Source organism: Bacillus rossius, chromosome 1, assembly GCF_032445375.1.
Source record: "Bacillus rossius redtenbacheri isolate Brsri chromosome 1, Brsri_v3, whole genome shotgun sequence".
NCBI classification, from domain to species: Eukaryota; Metazoa; Arthropoda; class Insecta; order Phasmatodea; family Bacillidae; genus Bacillus; species Bacillus rossius.
In genome coordinates, this window is record NC_086330.1 from 5,759,473 (window position 1) to 5,781,788 (window position 22,316).

The 22,316-nt window shown below is 35.6% G+C and overlaps 1 protein-coding gene across 1 annotated transcript in view; it reads left to right on the top strand.

The window, feature by feature from the left end:
• Positions 1–267: 267 nt before the first annotated feature.
• Positions 268–22,316, top strand: part of LOC134531483 (general transcription and DNA repair factor IIH helicase subunit XPD) — a 49,709-nt gene continuing 27,660 nt past the window's right edge. The window contains exons 1-7 of the mRNA XM_063367196.1: positions 268–461; positions 2,133–2,232; positions 5,940–6,191; positions 8,709–8,942; positions 10,524–10,647; positions 11,590–11,686; positions 21,462–21,595. Coding sequence (XP_063223266.1) covers positions 457–461; positions 2,133–2,232; positions 5,940–6,191; positions 8,709–8,942; positions 10,524–10,647; positions 11,590–11,686; positions 21,462–21,595 — 946 coding nt within the window. The 5' untranslated portion in view covers positions 268–456. The remainder of the gene's footprint in view (positions 462–2,132; positions 2,233–5,939; positions 6,192–8,708; positions 8,943–10,523; positions 10,648–11,589; positions 11,687–21,461; positions 21,596–22,316) is intronic.

Sequence of the window (22,316 nt, forward strand, 5' to 3'; positions counted from 1 at the left end):
TATGTGCTTCAGCACCATCATTTTTCTAGTCTTTTCCCATTCTCTGGACATAGCCATACAAAAAAAAAAGAGCCCTACAACCTTCTGTGAACACAGCTAACACAAATTATCAAGCACGACAGGTGCCCAGTCATATATTCTTAAGGCAATTTCAAACAGAGTAACCTTTAATCAGCTGACTACAATTTCAGTTTAACCAAATTGACAGTTATAGTTAGAGAGCTTTTTGTAAGTATGTATGATTGAAGACTCTATTTATGATAATGTATCTATGACAAATTCATTGTATACAAATAAATACACCTGTAGAACATGGATTTGAGAATGAGTGCCTAATGAGGTTATTTTCGGTTCACAATGTCACGAGAACTAATAATAAATATAATTTAACCCTTGGGATCAAGTTCTATGTTCGTTAGTGGTCACTTTTCTTCAAAGAAGTTCTAGCCAACAGGAATGAAGTAAGTGGGTTCATTCCGTATAGTTTGAATGAGATTGATTTTATGTAGTAATGTAATCGCACAATTCTTTTTATATTTTATTTGAGTGCCACATTATGTATTTAACTAAGTACTTTACATTTTTGTCATTGTCTTTGAGTACTATACATGCCTGTAACCGGCAAGAACATAACCTGTAAACGTGAAGTAATCTGCCGTTAGAACCGTAACTAAGCTTGTAGTAGAGAGTTGTTAATTGTCTATAATATATCACTCACGTCGTATTGCTTTGTGTGTGTTTTTTTTTTTTTTTTTTTAATTAAAATGCATACACATATAGGCCTGATCATGGTACTGAGCAGAAGTTAGCTCTATCCGGCTGCCTGGGACAGAGAGCTTGGCACACCAACAGCCTAAGTCATTCCACGCAACTACTGCAATTTCCAACCAAGTTTTTATATTTTTACAACAAAATGTGCCAACATAACAATATAGCAGTTACACTGAAATCTTCATACATGTGGGTACTATCAATAAAAATTGAATTTATAGTGTGAACCATCGTTCAGGTTGTCCCAGAAGCCATGACGCCCTCCAATGTGTTGTTTTCATGGAGTATATTACAAACTTTTTTGTTCGGCTCACTTTGGTCACTGGTACCGATAGAGCTGGTACATAGGTACATTCCTACAGGTATAGAATTTCAAATAAAAAATAAATAAGCAGGCAAACTATCATACAGGTTGTCCCAGGAGCCCTGAAGGCCTCCAAGGTGTTGTTTTCATGGATTATTTCAGAAACATTGTTACTTTTTGGCCACTTAGGCCACTGATACCGATAGAGCTGTTAAATAGATACCTTCCTGCAGTTATAGACTATTAAATAAAAACTAATCCATGAAAACAACACATTGGAGGGCCTCAGAACTCCTGGGACAACCTGTACGATATTTTGCACTATAAATTTAATTTTTATTGATAGTACACACATGTGTGAAGGTCGCCGTGTAACTGCTCTGTCATTAAGTTTGCAGATTTTGATGTAAAAATATAAAACTGGGTGTGAAAGTGCAGTAGTTGTGTGAAATGATTTAGGCTGTTGTCGTCCCAACCTATCTGTCCCGTGCGGCCGGATAGAGCTAACTTCTGCTCAGTACCATAGTGCATGGTATAGCGAGAGAGAAGTACAGATTAAATAATATTTTTAAGTATACTTATGTCATTGAATTAAATTTGACGTTTGCAGCTAAAGGAATGGAATGTGATCCTCTCACAATGGTTGGTTCTCTCTCACAAGATAATTATTTTCCTAATCTAGAGACATGTTCAAACCACTCCTTCAGGGCCTGATTAACCCTTAGGCTAACAAGGCTGCAGCCTAGGGCGCGAGGATCGGGGGACAGCGTGCTGAAATCGTGTCTTCGCATGCACTATTAATCTAGCATCATTGCATCTACCCTACATATTTCAACCTGACCAAGACAAAATACTGAAACTAAATGTGCTGTGAACTGATAAAGCTCGGGACTCCCTGATTTTAACGATAAATTTTTGAAATTTTAAAAATGTGCGCGTAAAACAAACACTGACTTGTCACCTCGTAATTAGCCCAGGTGCGGTCAGAACTCTTGATTCATCGCTGCACTCCTTTCTGATGTCCATGTGGTGTGTATGTGGTGTATGTGCCGTGCAGGTTTGCTGTGGACGGCTTGCTGGTGTACTTCCCGTACGACTACATCTACCCCGAGCAGTATGCCTACATGCTGGAGCTGAAGAGAGCCCTGGACGCCCGGGTGTGTGGTCGCCGTCTGCTGTGTGGCCGAGCTGTGTTTGTGCATCAACTCACTTGCTCTCGGGACGATTGGTCACGTTCGCAAACCCTAAAATACTGTCAGATATTTAGTCTTCCGAACAATGACGGCTCCAGGAAGACCTCTCGGACAGGGCTCTCACACACAGGAGGATGCAGTTAGTAATCATGACATTGCCCTTGGGATATTCACAAAATATATGGTCTCAAATACTGAAATTTAGTATTTTCGTACAAATTATGACTGAAAGAAGAGTTTAAGCACATTAACGAAAGTATTTAAGTTAACATTAATATTCCCCACAAAGAAATAAGAAGTAAAATTTGGGCTCGGAAGGGGCTGTTGCCCCCCCTGCGCCCTTCCTCTGGAGCCGCGCTTGCTTCCAAAGATTTCATACCTATTTGAAGAAAATAACTCGAAAGATTTCAGGAAGGGAACACTGAGAGTTTAAAACACTATTATCTTTGCAGATGAATGAGCCTATGTTATTTTTCCGTGCAATAAACATCAAGGTAAATATGTAGTTGGGCGGTATTTGCGAAAAAAAATGTTAAAAATCCGAAAATACCTTTATTATATGCTCTTCAACTTCCTCTTTTCATTAAAAGTGGCGGAGGTAATAAATTCCAAATACTTTAGGAGATATTGAATTTTTAAATTTCATCATATGTAGTTCAGCGGTATTTGCGGAAAAAAATGTTAAAAATCCGAAAATACCTTTATTTGTTATTTTACCGTGTGTTCGTGAATACGTGAATATTGAATGCGTAATTAATCAAATGGTTGATTAGGTCAGGTCAGTTACATTATTAATACTTTCAAACTAAGCCGACATTAAAAATTATTTTGTGAATTAATTTTAATGGCTGTTTAGTTTTAAAATATTTATAATGTAACTGACCTGACCAAACAAACCGGACAGAGGGTGAACAGTAAACTTAAATGGTCGATTAGGTCAGGTCAGTTACATTATAAATACTTTCAAACTAAGGTGATATTAAAGATAATGTAAATTGATTTTAATTATTCTTTAGTTTTAAATTATTTTTAATGTAAGTGACCTTACCTAACAAACCCGTGACAAAGGATGCACAGTAACAACTCACGTAATTTGTTTGTTACTTATTACTTGCGCAACAATATCAAAATAACAAATAAGACTTTAAAATTAGAAACGTTAAAAATTCACCTAAGTTGGAGGCAGTAATTAAACACCGTTTTAAACAATAATTGAACTAAATAATCACGTATTAGTTCATTTGAATTCTGGCCTATCACGAACAATCACGTGACATCATTATCCAATAAAAAAATAGATACTCTTACGTAAACAAGAAACAATGGTGCATGCACGCCACAGGAATGCGCTGGTATTGTGCTGAAATTTAAAAATTCGATATCTCCTAAAGTATTTGGAATTTCAAATCTCCGCCGCTTTTAATGAAAAGAGGAAGTTGAAGAGCATATAAATAATAAAGGTATTTTTGAATTTTTAACATTTTTTTTCGCAAATACCGCTCAACTACATATGAAGAAATTTAAAAATTCGATATCTCCCAAAGTATTTGCAATTTCTTACCTCCGCCACTTTTAATGAAAAGAGGAAGTTAAAGAGCATATAATAAATGTATTTTCGGATTTTTTACATTTTTTTTCGCAAATACCGCCCAACTACATATTTACCAACATCAAAGAATTTTTTTTTTCCATCAACCTCTGAATGTATTTTAAGCTTGTGAAAAAAAGTAAATAGTCGTCAAGTTTCTGTTTCTAACCAATTCTTTCAGATTCTGATTTGAGAAATGTAGGATTTGCCTCATCGCTGTTCTCCCTAGTACAGTTATGCATGTAAATGACTGGATATTGTGATGATTGTATGATGTATCATTAGGGACTGGAAAAATTCGCGGGTTCAATGACCTGTAGGATGAACTCCATAGTTCTACGTACACTCTGTCAAATGTCACCCACTCATTGGCTGCTGTCTTGTGAGACGTCCGAACGTAGCAGCCTGTGATTCGATACAGCTTTGGTTGGGTGTTTCTCATTGGCTCAGAGTCATCCAGGTGAGTTGTGAGCCAATAGCAGAGGCAGCACTGAGGTATAACTATTTGTATTTTAGCCTGTCGCGAAATGAACTCGCGATTTTTTCCTGTTTCTGTGTATCATTGATTCTTGAACAGGATTGGCTGACTTAAACCACAATGGTTTAAAACGTGGGTTAAACCAAGGTGGTTTTTATGAAAAAAACCAAATTGCATTTTTAATAATGTATTTTTAATAGAATATCTTTATTTGGTCATTAATGTTTCTTGTGATATACAGGGACAAAAATTATAAATCAAGATCTTATCATGTAAATTATCTGAATAAATTGTATATCATACCCAGCCAAATACTCGTCTAAAATTAAAAATATTATATAACTTAGTTGATGCCTATTCTGTGGGAAATCCCTGACTGTACTGTATAGCCCCATTCTGTGAGAAACACCCATTTTTTTCAGATCCCCCCCCCCCCTCCTTCCCCCGAGAAAAAATGTACTTTTTTTTTGTGAAGTCCAGTCAGATGTGCAGATTTGCTGGCCTCAGGTCTTTCATGTTGTAGCCGCCTTAAACAACAACTAAGACTGGGGGAGGGGTTTTACGGTAAACCCCATCGGCAGTGGGCAGCAGGTGCTATGAAAAATATAAAAGGGGATTACAACAAACAATATTTATTCATAGAAAATTGCCTCTCGAGAGAAAACATATTAACAAGGTTATATAACTCATTTATAATAATCATACGCTGCTCGTACGGTCCCGCGGGAAACTACAACGCATAAATACAATTATTCAATCATACACTTTAAAACAATTTAAAACAATGTGAAGATAAAGCGGGGGTGGTGGCGAAGCGTTAGAAGTAGCACACAAGTAATATGAGCCGCTAGGCTGAAGGCAAAATCAAGAAACGAATTATAATGTGACTTGACGAGAAGTGTCGAATGCCATCGTGGCATGCCCAAATACAACCGCAGAAATATTACGCAAGCTACAGGTAGTACTCAGCGTAAGCATAAGAAACTAAATTCAATGACCTGAAGTGTCCAACATAGATAGCAATTACGAAACATTACATATCATGGCAAAAATACAAAGGTGAAAGGCGCTGACACAATGCGCAGGCAAGAATAATAGATCATACTTAAATACAGACGCTAAGTTTCACAGCCGAGTACATACCATAACGCAGCGCCACCCCCACAGTGATAGCCTTCGAGTCAGACGACCGAGAGACTGCGACGAATAAGCTAGGAGCCGAGTATATATAGGCCCGGTAAACCACTCGTCAGAGAGTGCTGGTGAGGCGGCGGGGAAGGGAGGAAGAGGGGTGGTAGGAAGGGGAGGTTGGGGAGGAAGGGGAAAGGAGGAGAGGGGAGGGGAAGGAATGCTGTGCAGTGCCCACAATACGGAGCAACTGCTTCAATGTTATAACTTTTCTGGTTCAACATGAGTGGAAGAAAGCGGGATGTTGAATGGCTTTCGTGTGAACATGCTGAGAACCAAAATAACTAACATGTTTTTTTTTTAATTTTTTGGTCCTTGTTTTTAAAAAAAATAGTTTTTTTCCCCCAACCCTGGTGTTGAACGTGCAGTAGGTGTTGGTGGGGGAGAGTGTGGTAACGTGGGGGCCGGGCCACTCAGGGCCACTGCCTGCTGGAGATGCCGTCCGGCACGGGCAAGACGGTGTCGCTGCTGTCGCTCATCGTGGCGTACATGCTGGCCAACCCGGGGGACGTGAGCAAGCTGATCTACTGCTCTCGCACCGTGCCAGAGATCGAGAAGGTCATCGAGGAGCTGAAGAAGCTGCTGGCGTACTACGAGGCGGAGGGCGAGCCCACCGCCATGCTGGGGCTGGTGCTGAGCTCTCGCAAGAACCTCTGCATCCACCCTCAGGTGCGCTCTGCCCCCTCCACTCTCTCCCACCTTTGCCTTCTTCCTCTTCCTCCAGCCCGCTAGTTCCTGTCGCTGTGCTTGTACCGTTCCCAGATGTCTCGTTCCTCCTTCCCTTGCTACTCCGCAAAATATTTGTCAGAATATGTTAGATAGGGAAAAGTAAACGTTAGGCATAGTTCCAAACCACATGTGTGTGCTTTCAAGCATTGGGAAACACATGGAAAAACAATTTAAACTTAAGAACATGATTTTAAAAGATCTTGTTTTTCAAGATGTTGGTTATTACTATAGCAAAATATTTTATGGCAGTACTAAAAAAGGAAATTCATTAAAGAAAAGTGAATTTTGTCTTTTTTGTCATTCGAGATTAAAACTTATGTAGGAAGGAATATGTATATTTCAAGTACAATGACAATGATCTACTGCTTCAACAATACATTTAAAATTTGTACGTACATGCATTGATAAGAGTAAGTTTAACAAAAAAAAAACTGCAAATGAAAAATTCAGTATTCTTCTGTAATGTTCCTTAGTTCATCAGAAAGTTATAAATAAGAATATAAAAAGTAAAGCTTAATATATATATTTATATTTTTAAATCCAGTGTCTAATTCCAGATCTCACTATTTTTTTCATTACATATAGCAGGTATTTCATCAATTCTTGGAGCAGTAAATTTTATCTCTACAACAATTAACATTTAATCACCAGCAATAAGACCTGAACAAATTCTTTTATTTGTTTGATCACAAGTTTTTACGGTTTTATATTTTGTCAGGTTTCATTGTTGTTGTTGGTGTGTATTTGCGCGTGTGTTTTACTATATAAAAAAAGCACTGTGCATTACCTGGTATAAATTAACTAAAATTTGAAAACGAGGAACTGAAATTTAAAAAAAAAAACTACATAAATTTTGAAGCAGTGGGAAAAAATTTATATTTGATTGAAAGCGTAGTTTAATTTCATTTCTGATGCCAGCATATTATTTCAATACTATTAATATGAATCAAAAAATCAATTTGCAATGTTGAAACCTAAAATCATTATACTTGTATGTTACCTTGTGATGTTTCTATGTAGGCCTTTATTTAATTGTAAGTTCATTCTTGATAATATTGGCATTAGAATTCCCCAACTTAACAGCCGTTTTAACATCTACCCTAAGTACATACCATAAAAAGAATGATATAATTTTTCGACTCATTTCTAATTTCAATCAAATTGATCATCTTAATCTGTAAAAGTGTAGCTATATAATGTATTTACTTTTTACATAAGCCTATAATATGTGTTATTTTCTTATCAGATTTATTACAATGTCGTCAATTAGTAATTTCATTATAATGTCTATTTCTTTTTATGCATTTTATATTTTGATGTTTATCCTTAATAGGTATATTTTGAACTTTATTTGTTTGTTTGTATCATTTACATGTCCTTGTATATATGTGTCGTGCCCACCGCTAAAGCCCTCGGCTGTTGGTGGGCATGTTACAACATTAATAAATACAGTAGAACCCTGTTATAATGTTTTTCAAGGGAGCACAAGAAAAAAACATTATAAGCAGGAAAACGTTATAAGCAGGAAATCTCAATTTAGCACTTAACAATGTTCGAGCTTTGTACCAATGGACTCACCAAGCTATGTAAACAACTTTAATGTTAAAACCAAAGATAGTATACTTGATACATGAATTTTCTGAAACAAGCCAACAATTTTTCAACTTCGTCTTGTTCCCTGGTTAAATTTTGTTTGTCTTTAAAGATACACTGCCACATTTTTTGTAAAATTGTCTCACGATTCATGATGACAACATTGAGAGTGAGAACGTCTACTCCTTCGCCACCTGAAAATGTTTAATTTTGGGATTCCTACGTATTAATGAAGAAAAAAAAATTATTTGTAAGCAATAGAAAACACTTTTAGTTATGCCCTCGCTCAATGGTTGGCAACTTAAATATCGTAGGACTATGTACATGCATCTGAATACCCACTGGAATGGCAAGGAAGAGAAGGGTTGACTAAGGGTGCCAACTGATACGTAACTATGAACATTGTGTACCTTCAGTATATTGCATAAAATTGTATTTTAACAAACTTCATGTATTGTATGGCAGTGATTGTAAACATAAACATACATAAAGGAAACTTTTTATTGTAAGTGTTGGAATAATTTGGTTTTAAAACATGTTTTCCCCATTTATTGAATGTTGGAAAGCAAACATTATAAGCAGGAAATTACACTTTTTATGAACGTTATATGCAGGAAATAAATACATTGTCCTTATGGGGGAAATATTTGGACTTAAAAAATATGACATTATAAGCAGGAAAACATTATATGCAGGAACATTATAACAGGGTTCTACTGTAATAATAATGTCCAAATGGTATCTGCTACTGAACAAAAATAAAGGTTGCTTGGAAAAGTTTATGGTTCCTTGCGACTGATGTCATGGAAGACCGGAGGACGCGAGCGGTGGTGGAGCGTGACGGGGCGCGGGGCCGGTCCCCAGGTGAGCAAGGAGCGCGAGGGCAAGGTGGTGGACGGCCGCTGCCACGCCCTCACGGCCTCCTACGTGCGCGAGCGGCACCGTGGCGACAGCTCCGTGCCGGTCTGCGACTTCTACGAGGGCTTCGACCTGGAGGGGCGGGAGTGCCCCCTGCCCGCCGGCGTGTACAGCCTCGACGACATCAAGGACTTCGGCTACGCCAGGAGCTGGTGCCCCTACTTCCTGGCGCGCTACTCGGTACGCCGTCCTTCAACTCCTCGGAAGGGACGGGCGATTCCTTTTAACCGCAGGAAAAGAGAAAATCGGGGTTGTAAAAATGTTTCCATGTTTTCGTCAGTATTCCTTAAGAAGACATTTCCATGTATGTGCTTTAGTTATTTTATCTTCTATTATGAAGCTGAGTAGTACTCCATTTGTAATAACATTATCAGAATTTTGTTTTATGCTTTGTTATAACAGTAAAAAAATAGTGATTAATTAGAAAGTGATGTTTACTTTTTTTTTTGGTTGACCATTTTATTTTTTCTCATTTTTGATGGCTGGTGGTTTATTATAGACTAATGGTGTAATGGTGAATGCTGGTGTAGTAAACTACACAACTATATTCATAGTGCATCATTTTCTTTAGACGAATGGCATGTGTATTTTTTTATTAGTTTTGCTGCAGTTGAGTTAAATTAGCTTTCATAGTATGCATTTGTTTGTATCAATATGAAACATTTGAGTGCCCAACAGTTATTCTTATATTTTTTATTTGAAATAAATGTAGTAGTTGATGGTCAATTACATTTGTTTTCAAAGAAAGAAAAAATTGGATATTTAAACTATAATTTTCAATACTTCAATGTTTATCAACGTATCCTTAAAACACCCAGTTGTGTAATACAGTCAACGGTATGAGTTCTGGAGTTCAGAATGTCCTTAGTAAAGGGTGCTCTAGAATGTAGGATAGCCTTTAATATAAAACAACCTTGAACGAAACTTCAGATGTAAGATGACCTAAAATTTAAGTCAGCTTCAAATATAAGATGGCCACAAATGTTATACATACCTACTAACTCCAATGTAAGGGAGACAGAATAAATGGAGGATCTCGAATACAACTTCTTCAGTTTTGTTAAGCACATTCGAATTTAAGACAATTTCAGTTGTAATATGATTTTAAATAAAATAGGTATGTATCAAATCTAAGACAACTCACAATTCGATATGGTTAAAAAAATTACTTTAAATTTGACTGTGGTCAATCTCCCATTGTTTTTTTTTTTCTTTTTGCAATCACTAGAATTTTCATATTTAAAATTTAGGATCTGAAGAAGAAGAAAAAGTTGCATTATAAAGAACAATGACTTTTAATTTGTGTTTTTATATATAAAATCTTTTCAATCATTTGATATTTTTACAGAGTAGTAAATATTGTGTGTTTTTGTTCAATTACATTGAATGATTTTTTTTTTTAATATTAAAAACTTTACATAGTTCTGGAAATAGCATTTTTTTAAGAGATGAAACTTAACAAAGAATATGGGCTTTTGTTTAATTTTCACGAAAAGTTCTCCTACAATTATATAATTATTATTTTTTATTCATTCAAGAACAGCAGTATTTACACAGCCCTGATATTGTAATTTTATTCTGTAATTTGTATTTTTTTTTATTTCTGTAAGTAATTTAGCTGCCACTTGAGGGGAGGGGGGGGGGGGGGGTTTTCTCTCTTCTTCTACCTTACTTCCTTCTTGTTTCTTGCACGGTAGGATGATGGTTTAAGAATTATTTTCGTGATGGTGCAGAAGTAGAGAACGTGATACGTTGTTCCAGATCATGCATGCGAGTGTGGTGGTGTACAGCTACCACTACCTGCTGGACCCGAAGATAGCGGAAGTCGTGTCCAAGGAGCTGTCCAAGTCCTCCGTGGTCGTGTTCGACGAGGCTCACAACATAGGTGCGTATCCCACTTCCCTGCATCCACTGTTTCATTGGGCGTTTGATTTTAAAACCAGTTCACCAGTCTGAAGATAAAATATAATAAAATTTAATTTTGGGCATGCAACTTGTCCCATTGCCATTTTTGTATGTTCGTATTAATTTCATATGATAGTAAATTACTAAATCTACGTTAGTCTTTAGTAAAAAAAAAAAAATTATAGAATTGGTTTTTAGAATATACGTATAATGTTATTTTATTTTTAAGAACTAGTCGAATGAAATACAGAATTGTAAAAGATGAGTACTTACTGGTGCCTTAATTCTTAAAATCTAATTCTGATTAAAATTAAAAATTCATTAATTATGAAGTAAGACAGTTAAATTCAAGTGAAGACAGTTGTAGAACATCTGTGAGACATTGTCTCATTCGTCACTTGTGATGAAATATCGCATCCAGCTTCAAATATTAAACTTGGGTTAGGGGAGGGGGGGCAGGGTATTTATAATGCCTCCCACTTAAATAACGGAGAGTTGAAAATTTTGAAAAATAAATAGCCTCTTTAAAAAGCTATCCAAAGAATTTCTGACATCATGAAAAAACATTAACACTATGGTTTTTATCTGATGTTTTATAGTAATAAAGTTTTAAAATATTGCACACCACAGAGTAACACTCAAAAAAATATAAAAAGTTTAATTTTTTACAAAAAACAATTTAACCAATTGCAAAAGTCAGGTGTGGAGTGGAGTAGATTATGTTTTTATTTATGTGTGAACTAAAAGGGGGGAGAAAACACACACCTATCGCGACTCCCATAGTCACCACTGTATCTTGTTTGATTTTTTGTGCGACATATTAACACACGGTTCAGCGTGTGGCTTCAGACGTGACTGCCGGCGTATGCCCTCGCCTCTTCGAAGAGCGGGCAGCTGTCACGCAAGTGATACTGTGTTCCAGACAACGTCTGCATTGACTCGATGAGCGTGAAGATCAACCGCCGCACCATCGAGAAGAGCTCCGCCAATCTGCAGGTCCTGGAGAAGACTGTGTCTGAGTGAGAACACAACTAGCTCTCTTTTCTGTTACGTGATGGCACGCACTCGTGTGTACTCTCGACATTCTCACTGTCGTGGGTTGCAGAGGAACACCTTCTTTATAGAGGTTTCATTGCGAGTGTCCTGGGATTCTAATTCTAAACTGCTGTTGCAAATACAGTATTTAATGGATATTCATGTGTTAAGATTCACAGTCATACAGGGTTCTACTAAACCTTTACACTTTCTGATGTGAAACGTCTTTAAAATCACACCGAAACATATGGATATCAGAACAGAAATTTGTATCGTAACAAAAAGGTCTATATATTCTTGCTTTAATAATCCTCTAACTATTAGTCTTAGAAACATAATTTTGATACCATTATTTAACGCATATAGTCAGCTCGCTGATACCAACTTGAGGTTGTGTTGCGGGCAGGCAGTTTGGCAGGGAAAAGGAACTGCACAATTGGTCAAAACTGGCGCTATTGCTCCTTTCTATTTAAGCCAAAAACAGTATATAAAGTATTAAAAAACAATGTCAGCCTGAGCCAGTGCAAAAGCCAGCCAAAATTATGAAGGAAAGAGTAGGCTATGGGCCACGCACAGGTACCCCGATGTCCGGTACCGATTGGGCGAGACTGATTCGGGAGTGTCGCAAAGCTGCCACGATGCCGACCCCGCGAGCAGCTCTACCACTGTTGTAAATGTACCAAAAGACATATAGAGTGAAAAGAGCACCCACTATCTGTCGAATACATCTCCGAACTGAGGGATATGAACATCAGTCGAAGCGAAGTGATGCAGGACCATTGGCATAAAGCAGATGAATGCTTCAAAACGGTATTCGAAACCAATCCGTTTGGTTTATCTTGCAGCATTTTTTTTTTTTTACTTTGGTTCGACATGGATTTAAAGAAGGCGAAAGCACCCAACATTTCATTCCTTCAGACTAACTTCCCCGGCGAACATATAGCAGGATTTTGTTTATGTAGTACATGTAGCAAGTCGTTAGATGCCAATAAAATCCCAACGCATTGTGCTCGAACGGATTTCAATATCCCTCGAAACTGGACAGCCCACCACTGCTTCACCCATCGTCATCGAATATTAATTGAAATAAATAATTATGTATCATTCAGTGTCTCTTTTAGTAGTAGTTAATGTCTCATTTTCATTTTAATTCATTACACTAAGAGCGACTCGCTGACACAGACGTTCATGTTAAACCAACAGATTTGTGTCCTGATACAGCCCCACACAATTTTTGAACCTTTTAAGATGCAACACATGTATGTCCATTAAATACTTCTTTTATAAAAATACATTTTTGTATCCAGGCACTAATTCTCTATGATGGGCCACACTTACAATCTAATTGTCAGAACATTTTTTGTCTGGAAGTTTTGTGCACACCTCTAAAATAGTGGTGCACCTATATGACTTTACCGATTACCAATTCGATTACCGATTATGAGAGCAATAATCGGCAGATACCGATTCAGTTACCGATTATAATGAACAAATTTTTTTTAAGTGTAATAATGCACACAAATTTTTTTATTCCCATGTGAATTTAATAACAAGATTAGGTAAAATTCAGAATACAGTTATAATAACAGTATAAAAATATTTAGAATACACTATTAAGTCATTGCAAAGTGTAAATTAAATTAACTTCTATTTATATTTGTTATTGTAAACAACTTGAACTAGTCTAATAATTGTTATTTACAATGGGTAAGTTTTTGTTGCGGAAAACTAGCATTATTGTTGACTATCACATAAGGTTGCACCGAGAAATTACCGTTTAGCAATGTAAACATGTTGCTTTATTTTGTTCATTTGAGTTCATAGAAAAATGTTTCCACGCTTCACTTTTTTTCTCCCTACTCGCCATCTCACTATAATTATATTAAAAGAACTCAAAACCAATCCTAGCACATGTGATTTTATTTATGCTGACTGAATATATAAAATTATAAATACTTTTTCACTTTTCACGTCACATACAAATAACACAACGGATAATGTTACCAAAGTCGCCCATAACGAGTTTGTAAAACGCAGTGATAAACTCTAGAAGGTATCGGGACCACGATTTTGAACAGCTACGACTCGAAAAGATTGATTGTCATAGAATCCACTGCAATTGCTTGTGGTATTTTGATTGCGTGCCATCTATTTTACGTCTCTGGCTATAGGTAATGTACAAGGCCACTAAACAAAAGACAGAAAAAAAGACTAAACGTAAATAAATGTGTAGGAAAAATGTTTTTTTTATTGTTCGAGGCAATGAGATTTATTAAACTTAACGAAATATCTGTAATCATGATATGACGGAGTTAGATGAATTTTGTAATATATACCAATATTACCGTATTTCGTCCTAAAATGTGTAACAAAATATTACACGGTAAAAACCTACTTAATTACGCCGGGACATAGATAATCGGCAAAGTAATCGTTAAGATAATCGCCGATTACGATTAATCGGTAAGTACCCATAATCGCCGATTACGATTCATCGGTATCCGCATCGGTGCACCACTACTCTAAAACATACTTTTGTTCAGACTAGTGATGGCCCGATATTCGATATCCGATATCGGAGATCGGTAATATCGGCACATTTTTCAATATCGGACATCGGTAAATACTTGCGATATTTTGATAACCGATGTTTGCTCTCGCCAATAATACTTCTCACATAACCTTAACCGTAATTCCAAGCTTATTTTCCGCGGGCGTAATTTATCTTTCTTCATGTCACCATATTACCTAGTAATTCCAAGCGTATTTTCCACAGAAACAATTTCAAGATTTCAAGCCTATTTCTTCATTCTGATACTGCAATGCATCCCGACGGTACAATTCTTCCATGTGTACACAAATCCCAGTCATTAGTGCATATTTATTCGTTTCAGATATTCGCAAAATGTTTTCGCTTGATGAATTTTCGAAGTTCACTATGTGTACATAAATTGAAAACATAAACGAAAATAATTACGATATTTAATTTAATAAGTGGTGTAGCCGTAAGTAAACATGAAGAAGAATTAAAGTTGCTGCTTGATATAACAGACATTTTCTTTCCGTGTCGTTTCATGGTCGCCAACTGCTGTTCTATACAAAAACATTACGTAAGTTTTTACAAAAGCTAAAATATGAAACGTGTTTACGTAGGGCAAGTTGCAGCAAAGGTATTATGTTGGCTATATTGAGTGCATTGAAAACAACATAAATAAAGATGTGTGTTTTTATAAACGCTGCAGTACGTTTCAAAGTTGTATTGAAATTACTTTTCACGTATTTTTAACGTGTTTTCGCACCAATAAATGGAGTGATACACTTTAACAATGGTCACAAAATTTACTACTTGAAGACCTTCCTTTCTAGCGTGTCGTTTACCGTGATGAAATTTTACAAAGGGTACAAAAGTTTGATGTTTTTCGGCGGTAGCCTACAACTCACGTAGTTTAGGTTCCCTACCACGTTCGTGCAACTTCGGATTTCTCTCAAAAATTGAAATTTAAAAAAATCGAAGTGTTAGGTTAGGTTAGGTTAGGTTAGGTTAGGTTAGGTCAGGTCAGGTCAGGTCAGGTCAGGTCAGGTCAGGTCAGGTCAGGTCAGGTCAGGTCAGTCACAACTAGGGTTCTGCGAATATTCGAAATTTCCGAATTCGAGTTCGAATTTTTTGATATTCGATTCGTCAATTCGAATCGAATTCATTTTACAATAATTCGACTTGCAAAATCTGGCCTGGATACACTAATATAAACATACCCCCCACCCCCAATGTTTTAAAGTAATGTAAAAAGACGATTACATCTTTCACTTACAAAAATTATACAGCGAAACCCCTTATTTACGTTTTCCCGTTATTTGAACCATTTTATTTCTGTCCCGTTTTAACCTTAAGGCTAGCCTACAAATGATTTAGCACAGAAAATAGCACACGCACTCGCACAGGGCACACGCACAGCACAGAACTTCAACCTACAATTAAATAACACACGCACAGAGAAATCGGAAGTTTATACAAAATATTTACGAAAATTAAAGGAAGTGCAGCGAAGGAAAAATTGGTAGCCTTGTCAGAGGAAAACAGCTGCTATATGTGTTTATTTGTGTTGCGCGCGCTATGTGAGATGAATGGAAATGAAAAGAATTTGGTTTAAGGTAGAAAAAATCAAAATTTCCCTCCAGGTCTCTGAACAATCGTACACTTCTAACCTTAAACAGAGTATCCTTCGAAAGCGACCTTTACATTGTAGCCTATGGCATGTTTACGTATTTAACACTTTTTTCTGCACAGGAACTTTCTATCTGTAGTTCTAAAATGCTATAAAAATCGTAACTATATAACTAAAAAATGGAAACAACACTAAATGAAAATATGTCGTTTTGTCGCCATTAAGGTAAACTGGCATAAAAATAATGTGAACCACTGAATTAAAATATATGACGCCTTGCAAGGTAATTCTATTCATTTACAGAATAAGTACTTACAGTTGATATGAACTCCTTGTTTGCACAAGGCATCAACGATCGCCTGCCACGCATTTTTCTTGGCTTCTTCATTTTTGAACCCTGCCAGGGTTTTATCAAATAAAATTGGGGTAAATATGTAGAGTAGCTGTATTTGGGGGAAAAAATGTTAAAAATCAGAAAATACTTTTATTACCTATATGCTCTTTCACTTCCTCTTTTCATTAAACCCAGCGGATATAAGAAATTCCAAATACTTTAGGAGATATCGAATTTTTTAATTTTCATAGTTGGACGATATTTGTTAAAGAAAATTTAAAAATTCCGAAAATACTTTTATTCTATGCTCTTTAACTTCCTCTTTTCATTAAACCCGGCGGAGATAAGAAATTCCAAATACTTTAGGAGATATTGAACTTTTTAATTTGCATCACAATACCTCTGTATTCATGCGGCGTTTAAAAATTGTTTCTTGTTTACGAGTATGAAAAAAAAATTTTTCTTGCGGCGTTCACCAATGTTTACCTGCCTCTAACTTAGGTGAGTTTTTAACGTTTCAAATTTTAATGTTTTATTTGTTATTTGGATATTGTTACGCAAGTAATAAATTTAAAAAAAATTACGTGAGTTCCTACTGTTCATCCTTTGTACCGGTTTGTTTTGATTTGATTTGATTTTTTATTTCATTCAATAGACCATACAATGGTATAGAATATGCAAAAAAAAAAAAATACAAACACACAAACAGGTACAAGAACAGTATTAAAAGCATTAAAAAATTAAAATAATATAATATAACAGCTGATCTTCCATGAATAAGCACATATTATATATTATATATAAAATAAATTATATATAAAAGAAAAGTCATACATAAAAAAAAATTACGAAGCTACCTCCTGTTCATAATCGTCTATCTTATAAAAAGCCTTATGTGCTAAATAAAGAAATAATTCCTTTTTAAATAAATTATATTGGTCCATATTTTTTAGAACTGATGGTAATTTATTGAATAATCTAATACCAAGGTCAGGTAAGTTACGTTATAAATACTTTAAAACTAAACAATCATTAAAATTAATTCATATTATTTTTAATGTCTGTTTAGTTTGAAAGTATTTATAATGTAACTGACGTGACCTAATCAACCATTTTAATTAATTAGGCATTCACGAACACACGGCGAAATAAAAAAAAATGTGACGTTCGAATGATAGTACAGGTCTTGTATTGCAAAATAAAAACGGCGATATCTCCTAAAGTATTTGGAATTTCTTATCTCCGCCGGGTTTAATGAAAAGAGGAAGTAAAAGAGCATATAATAAAAGTATTTTCGGATTTTTAACATTTTTTTTTTCTTGCAAATTCCGCTACACTACCTACATATTTACCAAAATTGGTTTGCTTTCAACCAGGCAAACTAAACTTATGTCGAAATTAGTCTCTTCATTCATGTTGAAATTGAAGGAGACTATTTAACTTCCCGCGCCTAATATCAAAACAATAATGTACAAGTCTAGTCAAATTACGTACGCATTTAACATTTACAATTGCGCATGACCTCGGTGGTAACCGAGTTTTCATTGGTCAGCGAGCAGCGCACAGCGCACACGCACAGAGAATATTAAAAGTTGGTCAACTTTCTGTGCGTCGATCCTGTGCTATTTTCCCGTGCGTATGCTGTGCTCGAGTGTAGGTGGCGCAATTCAAAAACTTCGTTTCTATTTTCTGTGCTAAATCATTTGTAGGCTAGCCTTTATTTGATGTAATGCAATAAATTCCCGTTGTTTAGAACGCGCCTATTGCTTTACGCAGTTTACGCCGTTCGTTCTAATAAAACTGCATACTAACTTAATTAATCACATTACAAAGTAAATCGTGTTTTAAAAACGTTTTTAAAAGTTATAAACTTCATCTTTAACGTCTCGGAAGTCGCTTTATACAGCTTATAAAACGTAAGCAGCGCCAGTTTTGTTGTGTTGATTCCTATATCCCCATATAGAATGCGCGCACCTAGTCGAAGAACGATATCGATAGCTCGCAGACTGCATGCACGCGCCTATTGCTTTACGCAGTTTACGCCGTTCGTTCTGATAAAACTGCATACTAACTTAAATAATCCTATTACAAAGTAATCTGATGTGTACATCGTGTTTTAAAGAATTTTTTAAAAGTTATAAACTTCATCTTTAACGTTTCGGGAGTCGCTTTATACCGCTTATAAAACGTAAGCAGCGCCAGTTTGGTTGTGTTGATTCCTGTATTCTCATATAGAGTGCGCGCACGTAGTCGAAGATCGATATCGATAGCTCGCAGACTGCATGCACACGCGCGCTGTCAGGAACGATCATTATGCGTATAGTTACAAATCACGTTCTTGTTACGGGTTAATTTTTTTTTTTTACGTTGAATAAAATAGTTTTATTGCATCACTCATTAATTTAAATTATTTTGCGTGCTCTCGCAAAGTCTACTTTTTATTTTTTAAATAAACGTACTTTCCATGAATATGTTTTGTTTTTATGGAAAACTTTACATGTTTTTTTTTTTTTGCATAATAGTAGCATCCACAGTCTCACCCCTAATTTTCAAACTTGATTTTAGAATAAAATGTGCGATGCTTAAGTGATAAAAACTGTAAATTTGTTTTTTTTTTTTGTACAACTTCCTTATGTTGTGATAATTTTATTAATATTTTTATCCTTGAAAGTCAAACATGCTAAGTAAGGTAAACTGTGATACTTTTTATGGTCTTCCCTTTATTTTCACTTTACTGCTTTTTTTTAATTTTTTTCTATTTTCTTTTTATATTCTCAAATTCGATTCGAAAAAAATTCGAAACTCGTGAATTTTTTTGAAATTCGATTCGAATTCGATTCGAAAGGAAAAATCAAAATTCGTAGATGTCTAGTCACAACATGCTTGAACTTCTGATTTAGCGGCTGAAGTGGCGTTAATAAACTTCGGAAATCTTAGAAAATTCTTGCAGGGAACCGAAACTACGTGAGTTGTGGGCTTCCCGTTTTTCGGACGGTATTTTTCGTAGATTACAGTTGAGACACTGGACTCAGTACATGCAGTGGCTTGTAATTCATACATTATAAGCAAATACACTAGAGACTAATACCGGACAGCTACAATATTTCTCAACATTTCTCCACAAAAATCTGAAATTTGTTTCCTTGTAGTTACAATATGTTTTTTTGCATACTGTAGGTAATACCTACACCAGAATATTGCTTTATCTGTCCTTGAAAAACAATTTAAATTTTTAAGACCTTGAATTTAGAGAGCTTATTTGTAGGCCATTATGATAAATTCATTATTAGCTTTCATTTAATGTGAATTTACTATATTTTACAATTAATAAAAATAATATACATTCACATATGTATGTTTTATTAATATTTAACATTTTTCATTATTGTCTCTAACAATACTCCAGAACCACAATTTTATAGAATCAGTGTTAGAAATGAGATAGGCCTATTATCAGAATATCGGAATATCGGGTATCGGTTATCGGATCGGTAAATTTGGAAATATCGGAATCGGTATCGGTATCGGGTTTTTGGATATCGGGCCATCACTAGTTCAGACTATAAACAATACCTAAGTTCAGTTCTGACGTGTGGAAACTAAATTGTTTTGACCAGCTCTTATACATATCATCACATGATGAAGGAAAATAACTTTGATGTACAGTGAAATATCATTGCAACATACATGAAAAAAAAAATTATGATTTATAATAAAAGTATTTTATACTGAATTGTTACTAAATGTAAAACATCTTATTGGAATCTGATAATATATACATTAAAGTGAAGTACATACCTAACTAAAAAGAGATAGGAACCAAAATATGCCATCTTGGTTTCAAAAGTTTTAGCCTATAATAATTTAATAACATTTATTTTTTTTAATTTGTTTCTTTAAAGCATAATTTATTATTTACTGGAATTCCTGAAGATAATAGTGATTTGCTGCTAAAATTAGTTTTGCCTGTGAAGTCACTGTTGTTTAATATTTAATTCATCCTTTGTAATGAGCTCAACTGTAATAATTCTGTCAGCAGAATATTTTAGGGTCGTTTTAAAAATCATTAAGTTTTGATGTCTAGCTTAGCAAAGGCAAGTTTTCAATTTTGAATTGTAGAAAATTGTTATTGCATGAAAACTGTTGAGACCAGCATCTTTTGTTTTTCTCTCTCCTTTAATAATGAAGTTCCACTGTGTTTGTTTTTGTATTTGCAAGATATTATTATTGTTTGAAGAAATATGAAGTACGGAATTGTCAAAATTCCTTAGTTTGGTTATGAAAATTTGTATACCATATTTACCTGCGTATGGTTCATAAATTTTATGCTGACGAAGAATAACAGAGAGTCAACGCCAGTGCTATATTTCTTACGCGCCAATAAGCTGAGACACGGAACACAAAGACTTCACAGGTACCCATGAAACTAGGTATACTGAAGACAGATATATGGTGTAACCCTTGTGGTGGAAATGTTAGATTTTTATACCCAAAATTAAAGATTTGACCTGTACATAGGGGCACAACCCTTGTGTGGGTAAATACTAAATACGATACATTAAAATTGTGATACATTAAAGGAATTTGTTTTTGTTAATTAATCTGAGGCTTAATGTGTATTGTGCTGCACACAAATTTGATGTAAAATACTTATTTTGTTGTCATCTACCAAAAATTTTTGTAATAAATAATTCTATTAAAGTACTGACTTATTACATTAAAGATTGAAATATTGAATTCCTGGATACTTGCGCTGTGATCATTTACAAAAAAGTATAGAATTGGTTTCGTATCGGAATTTTTAAAGTAGATTATCTGTAATAGGTAGAGACCGGAAAAATTCGCGGATTCCTTTCGAGACAGGCTGGAATCCAAGCTCGTTTAGCTTAATGCTGCGTCAGTGATTGGACCGCAATTTACCTGAAGGACTCTGAGCCAATGGTAAACACTCAACAAAAGAAGTATCTAATCATAAGAATCGCAGTAAACAGGTGTCCCGACTCGGTAGCCAATGACCAGGTGATAGTTGCCCGAGTACATAGAGAGTCGTGGAGTCTATCCTAGTGGTCATTGAAACCGCAAATTTTTCCAGTCCATAGTAATAGGATTGGTGTTGGTTTTCGTCCATATCGCACGTCACCGGTGTTGTTACGCGCATGTTTTGTCCAGTGAAGGTTCGGGGACCAGATGGGCGGTGTTGCTGGATGGTCACTGGTGTAGGTGGTCTGTGAGAGGAGTGAGTGCAGCAAGGTGTGAGTGCAGGATGAAGGAGGACGATGCCAACAAGCTGCGGGAGGAGTACCAGCGCCTGGTGGACGGCTTGAGGGACGCCAGCGTCGCGCGGGAGACTGACGTCGTCCTGTCCAACCCCGTGCTGCCCGACGAGGTGTTGCAAGGTGGGCGAGTGCAGTCGGCGTGTCGAGGTCGCGCAACCCCCGACGTCTTCGGTTCAGTAGGGACGAGATCGTATCCTGAATTACAATTAAAACTGAGGTAACACCGGGAAGCGTGTCTGTACATCATATATATCCAAAATGCAAGTTAAATACACCGTAATGCACTGCAATAACACTAAAATTATGTAATGTTTAATATATTAGATTTTAAAGGAATACATTTTATTTAGCATTAAGTTAGTACCAAAATCTATGCACTAAAGAAGTGAAGAACTGGACCAGTTTTTTTTTACGTTACTTTTTTTATTATCTCGCAACTGTTATTATTAACTCGTTTTTTACATTACAACATTGGTACATTTTCAAACAAAAAATATATTTATGGATTTTTTATTTAGATATTAGTGTTATTATTATTTTTTTTTGATTATTATATTGTAAAATTGCATCACGTATCAGTAAAAGGACACTATTATGGAGAAATAAATATCGTAAAACATTTGCGTGTATATTTGTTGTATAATATGCTATTCTATGAATTAATAGAATTCATAAAAGGTAAAAACAATAACACAGAACTCTCCTATTGTGATAACCAAATCGAACTAAAGATGAAACCGTTAAACCTTGTCCCTAGTCTGGCATTAAAAGAGCTGCTTGCATTTAGAATTTTTTCAATGGTACCCACTACCCAAGCATTTATTCACAAACGCAACATAGT